This window comes from Polypterus senegalus, chromosome 8, assembly GCF_016835505.1.
Source record: "Polypterus senegalus isolate Bchr_013 chromosome 8, ASM1683550v1, whole genome shotgun sequence".
Classification (NCBI taxonomy): Eukaryota; Metazoa; Chordata; class Cladistia; order Polypteriformes; family Polypteridae; genus Polypterus; species Polypterus senegalus.
In genome coordinates this window covers 179,931,745-179,937,909 of record NC_053161.1, presented here as the reverse complement: position 1 = coordinate 179,937,909, position 6,165 = coordinate 179,931,745, and the positions used below count along the sequence as shown (strand labels likewise).

At 38.8% G+C, this 6,165-nt stretch overlaps 1 protein-coding gene across 1 annotated transcript; it reads left to right on the top strand.

Moving 5' to 3' along the window:
* The first annotated feature begins 2,810 nt into the window (after positions 1-2,810).
* LOC120534736 lies at positions 2,811-5,625 on the top strand. Its single transcript, XM_039762320.1, has 8 exons — positions 2,811-3,006; positions 3,127-3,180; positions 3,282-3,350; positions 3,579-3,629; positions 3,714-3,762; positions 3,915-4,156; positions 4,974-5,038; positions 5,526-5,625. The coding sequence occupies exons 1-8, from the start codon at positions 2,989-2,991 to the stop codon at positions 5,623-5,625; spliced, it is 648 nt and encodes a 215-aa protein (XP_039618254.1). The 5' UTR covers positions 2,811-2,988.
* Positions 5,626-6,165: the final 540 nt, after the last annotated feature.

Genomic DNA, 6,165 nt, shown 5'->3' with positions numbered 1-6,165 from the left:
AGGAAATATTTTAAAAATAACGTAACACGATTGTCAATGTAACCTTTTGATATCACGACTCTCTCCATCCGTTAATATAAAATATCTAAATCCAAACAATATTTTTTAAGTTCTTCATCTGCCATAAATTATAGTCACAGTAAATGGATTACACGAGGCCATATCTCTCAAGAATAAATGTAAACGATGAGCCGTACACGGAACTGAAAAGGCTCAGGATGTTCATTCAGATTCTCGTTTGCACTCCTTGGTGCTTCCCAGCCACATTGGCGCCGTTATTGTCAGCTTGTCCCCTGAAGTCTCGGAGAGATAACCCTGTATCGGCAAGATGGCATGTGAGCCCTTCAGTTAAATCAAATCCTGTAGTTTAACAACTGATAGAAAATCAGAGAAATATTATTCTGTTGTGACGTCATCATTTGGAAATTCCTCAGTTCTTATTATAAATGTTAACTGTTCCTCATGACTGATATCTGTTAGTGTCCAAAAGAACGGAAAGATATTTACGTTTCTTGTTGCGCTCCTTTATTTCGGTTTTCGGTAGCTTGAAGTGAGGACTCCCTAATATAATGTCAGAAATCTATGAAATAGACGATTATCACCTCACCATTATTGCAGTTTGCAGCATATTCACTAATTTATGCAAAGAATGCAACATGACCACTCCAGTAACGCACGGTGTCAGTTTTTACCCACTAAACATTAGACGTCGTATGGACGTGCAGATCATGTCTATATTGCGTCCGTCGGTCCAAGACCACTTCTAACTTCTACACGACGCAAACTATATCTGCTATTTGGACGTCGATCTATGACCCCACTTAGACGTCGATAAGACGTTAAAAATCGGATCGAACTTTTTGGACGTCATGGGGACGTCTAACACAGGTGCAGGAAATTTAATGAATTTAAGTTTTTTCATTAAAAAAAAAAGGTAATAATTTTTTTTTTTTTTTTACATTTATGACAAATATCTAGTTAATTAATAAAAAAAATTATGGTGGGCATGATTTCATCCAGTCAATGCCACTGATTTGCTGAGGCAGTGCGTCATCATATCCCAATGCCACTCTGATTGGCCGAGGCAACACCCCAAGGCATTCGGCGCGAATCACTTTGTTCACTCGATCGGCTCTGCTCAGTTTGTCTTGCAAGAAGCGGAAGAAACGCTCGGCCAGGTGAGTTAATTGTTTGTTTATTCATGTATTTGTAAGTGTGAGTTGTTTATTTGTGTTAGGGTGTTACTTATTTTTTGTTTTGTCTTCTACTATGTTTGTTAATTGAGACTTATGATCTGTTTGCGAAAGTGTTTGCTGTTTAGCTTTAGTGGCCATTTTGCATTGCCTCTTTGTTAGCTTACATTTGTGAAACATTGGCCATAGTTAAAATGGCCGATGATACGAGATGGCATTGATAATTTGGTCAGCACAGCAGAAAATCTTAAAGTAATCCCTCCTCGATCGCGGGCGTTTCAGAACCCCCCGCGATAGATGAAAATCTGCGAAGTAGAAACCATGTTTGTATGGTTATTTTTATATATTTTAAGCCCTTATAAACTCTCCCACGCTAGAGTCCTCTAGACATAAAATAACACCCTTTAGTCAAAAGTTTAAACTGTGCTCGACAAGACAGATATCTTCTTTCTCACAATTAAAAGAATGCAAATATATCTCTCTTCAAAAGAGTGCCCGCATCAGGAGCAGAGCATTTCAGAGTGAGAGAGAGCTCGCTCGCAAAGAAAAGCAAACAATCAAAAAATCAACACGTGTGCTTTTGTGCTTTTAAATATGCCAAAAGCACCGCGATAAAGCGGCATTTATTAGAGGAGCGTTCGTATCGGCACAGAGAATGTCAGAGAGGGTGAGATAGAGGCAAAGACAAGCAAACTATCAAGCACCACGCGGGATGCATCTTATATCATTGAGGAGTATTAGGTAATACATGCTCTGATTGGGTAGCTTCTAAACCCATCCGCCAATAGCGTCCCTTGTATGAAATCAAATGGGCAAACAAACTGAGGAAGCATGTACCATAAATTAAGACCCAGTGTCGGCAGAAATCCGCAAACCAGTGAAAAATCCGTGATATAGGCCTATATTTATATATGCTTACATTTAAAATCTGTGATAGAGTGAAGCCGCGAAAGTCGAAGCGCGATATAGCGAGAGATTACTGTATTCACTGTTTTGATTCACTCTGATTGGCCGAAGCAGCACGTCATCATAGCTCAACCAGTAAACGCCACTCTGATTGGCCGAGGCAGCGCGTCATATATATACCAACGCCACTCTGATTGACCAAGGCAACACCCCAAGGCATTCGGCGCGAATCACAAGTTTTATTTGTTCACTCGGCTCTGCTCAGTTTGTCTTGCAACAAGCGGAAGGAACGTTCGGTCAGTTGAGTTAATTATATGTTTATCCATGTATTTGTAAGTGTGAGCTGTTTATTTGTGTTAGGATATTGTGTGTTACTTATTTTTTGTTTCGTCTTCTACTCTTATGTTTGTTAATTGAGACTTAAATATATATCCAAGTCAAAATATTGTTTATATATATATATATATATATATATATATATATATATATATATATATATATATATATATATATATTTTTTTTTAATGTTGAATTGTAGCCAGTCATCGTGAATGTGACAATTACAACCTGACCAGTCAGGCAGAAGACGACGACGACGATGATGAGGTGCCATTTAAATTGACGAGGAACCACACTAAAAAAGGAACTCCAGAGGGCTTTGTAAGAAATGGTATGTTTCTCACTCTCAAGTAACAAGATGTATATCAATTTTGAGGTCAGTCAGATGGATGGTTTGAGAATTATGCATGGAAAACACACACAGACACTCGCACACAGGCAGATGTTTCTTGCATGTATAGATAGATGACATTTGTAATCTGACACATTGGGCCTCAACTTTTTGACTTAAATGTGTATAAACATTTTTTTGCAGAATTGACAGATTCAGATGAAGAGTACATCAGGGGTAATGGTTTTCTATAATGACTTTATAATTTGTTTCAAGATTAATAACTTTTTTTTAATAAGGTTATTCCATTTTTTTGGAGATGCATATGCTTATTTTCACTGTATTACCTCTGTATAGGTGTCAAGCTGCCCAAATACCCCACTGCACCAAAAAAGCTGTGGTCCATTCAAGGTACCAACTTGAATCTCAATGCATGTGGGAATAATGACAACTTATGAAGCATGGTACTGTATTGTGTATACACACAATTCACACTGATTCATGTGTTTCAGCCTCTGAAGATGAAGCCAGGTCTGTGGAGCGTGCGGACAGTTCTCAGGGCAGTGAAATGTCCACTCCTTGTGAGTATTTACTTCTCCCCTCGCATCAACCATCCCATTTAACAAAGTTAAAAGTCCATTCAAAATGGTGAATTTCTCATTGCTTCTGAATTGAGCATAAAGGCGAAGGGCTAAAAAGAGGGCTTAAGGGTAAAAATGGGATTCAGCCCAAGTGTCCATCACAGCTAAAGGTCATCTTTTTGTTTCCTTTCAATAATTTTGCACCTTTGAATATTCTGTCTTTTTCAGGCCCTCAAACTGCAAGCACAGCACCTCGGTGTGGAGATCTGTCGACACCTAGTGAGAATTCATCTCATCTCGCTTTAAACAGTCACTTTTTTATTTTATCATCTTTGTGTAAGAACATTCTTTGTGGTTTTTCAGGATCTCGACATGCAGCAGGAGGTTGTCCCATGGATGGCTATCGCTCTAGGTAAAGAAACAGGATAAGGCACAGTATTGGCTGGCTTCAACTGGTTGGTCTCCAGCACATATTGTTCGCCAACCAGTAGGTGTTAGTCTGTTTCCGTGTTATGGTATTATGTCCAAGTGATTTAAAATAAATTTAAATGGTACTATGTCCAGAGGTAGGTCCAGCAGAGGATCCAGACACAGGTCCAGGTCACGGCACGGTGGTTCGAGGCACACGGACAGATCCAGGTCACAGCATGGTGGTTCGAGGCACACAGACAGGTCCAGGTCACGGCACAGTAAATCGAGGCACACGGACAGGCATGACGGGTCACACCGTACTGATGCCTACAGATGTGATGAAAGATCCTGGCACAGTGATCTTACCAGCCCCCCCTATGACGGGCCAAGGCATGGTGAGTTGTCCAAAGGCCGCAATTTCATCAAAACACTTTGCAATTCAGTTAGTCGTACTGATTACGTTATTTTTTACGTTACGTAAATTACGTTATTTAAGATTATTTCTCTTCTAATCCTGCCCGAATCTGTTAAAGTTTGTCATTTGGTAATGTCTAAATTAAACTTTCTGTGGTGCAGATGCAGTGACAGATCTAAAATGGACATTCCCATTGCCTACGGATGGTAAGTATTTGATCTATTGGCAGTGTGAGATGAGCGAGAGAGAGACTTAATACTACAACTTTCTCTCTTTGTCTACTGTTCTCTCGGTCTGCACAAACTGCTTTTCAGTTATAGCAGTGGCTTGTTTTTCTACCATCAATTGTAGGGTGGTTTCAATCATGTTATATTATAACATTTGTTTGAACTTTTTTCTTTCTCCAACACTATCTACTGTATTGATAAACACTGAAACTGATTACAAAAAATAATTTTGAACCAGCTAGCTAGCCTTGCTATTCTAAGGTAATCATAGTAATCAACAAATGTTTTTCAGTGTTTCAGAACAAGGTCTTAACCCTGCTGTTTGACCTGCGCGATCAGTACAAAAAAGCAGAACCTGCCTCTTCAGCCGTGCACATTTTGAGGATGGAGACTATGGTGGATTTTGAGGTAGAGGAGCAACGCCTCTGTGATGCAAAGCTTTTGATACCCTGGTAGGTTTTACAAGTCTGAAAATAATGGAGTCTTGCATAACACAATACAATACAGTGCAGCACTGTTCGGTTCCTCTGAGGAGTGTCAGTCAACTTTATAATAGACTTATTCCAACAGGTGCTGCAAATTGCACGTATTGGAGGGAAGAACACCAAGGACTGTGTCCACAAAGTCCTTGACCGGTATGTTTCTACATACAGTTTGAATTGTGGGTTGCTCTGCTTGAACTTTTTTATTCTGGGTGTGGACCAGCCTACATGTTTTCATTTGCCTTTTTTCTTGCTTAACCCTTTTGCGCCCCTTGATAAATTTTTTGCATTTCAGTTTTTTATGAAATTTTGAATCTTGGATCTAATAATAGGACTATAATATACTGTAGAAGAAAAAGTTCCATCTTTTACACTGCAGACATTTTTTGCACCATTGACTCCCATTATAACATTAATTTCTGTTTGCATAAAACAATGTCTGAGTATGTCATAATAGATAAAAATTAAGTGAAATTATAAATTCATAATGCATTGTGGTCTTATTGACTAGCACCAGCTGTTCTGAAAAGAGGGGGCCAGCCTAGGGTACACAGATCACACGTCATAAAGCCTTTATACTACATTGATGTTGTTTCTATGTATATCACTCACATTGATTTATAAATGTCTTTTTTTTTAGGCTCTTCAGTAATGCCCTGATGGTGAGGTTTAATATGAAGGGGAAGGGGAAAAGGGGCAAGAAACCTTTGGAGAACACAAAGGTTTATAGAGCAATATAAGGTAAGCCCATATTTCATGTTGACTAAGGCAAGAACATTACCCCTTGCCAACCTGTAATAATTTGATTTATAACTTGATTTCCGCCTAATGTCTACTAGCTGTGACTATCTTTAACATTTGCAGACATGGTTTTGTAATAATCCAGTATTGGTAGTGGATGCATAGGCAACCAAGTTTTGCTTTCAAATATGGGGACTTGGTGTATGACTGCAGATTACCTTCATAATTCTAATCACTTGTCTTTTTCTACTCGTGCAGATGGAGTCATGAAATTTGACCCGGCAGCCACAGAGGGCTTTATAAGGATGTGTGCTTCAGAGCATTTAAAGCATGCACCACAAAGATGTGGAGGTCGAGTGGACACACTCATCTCTCAACTCTCATCGATCATGACTGATTAACTTTTTAATTTTTTGTATTCAATATGGTGGATGGAATTAATAAAAATGGAAAGAAATGTGTGATGAGTGAATTGTGATTTTTTTTCTTATTTGAATAAGAATATGATGACTGGAAATGCATGCAAAATGCATACAAAA

What these genes read in the sequence shown, in the direction of transcription:
- LOC120534736 (XM_039762320.1), top strand. An exon ending in CAGTGAAATGTCCACTCCTT is followed by an intron (nt 3,351 to 3,578) that starts GTGAGTATTTAC and finishes TGTCTTTTTCAG; the next exon opens with GCCCTCAAACTGCAAGCACA. An exon ending in TGGAGATCTGTCGACACCTA is followed by an intron (nt 3,630 to 3,713) that starts GTGAGAATTCAT and finishes GTGGTTTTTCAG; the next exon opens with GATCTCGACATGCAGCAGGA.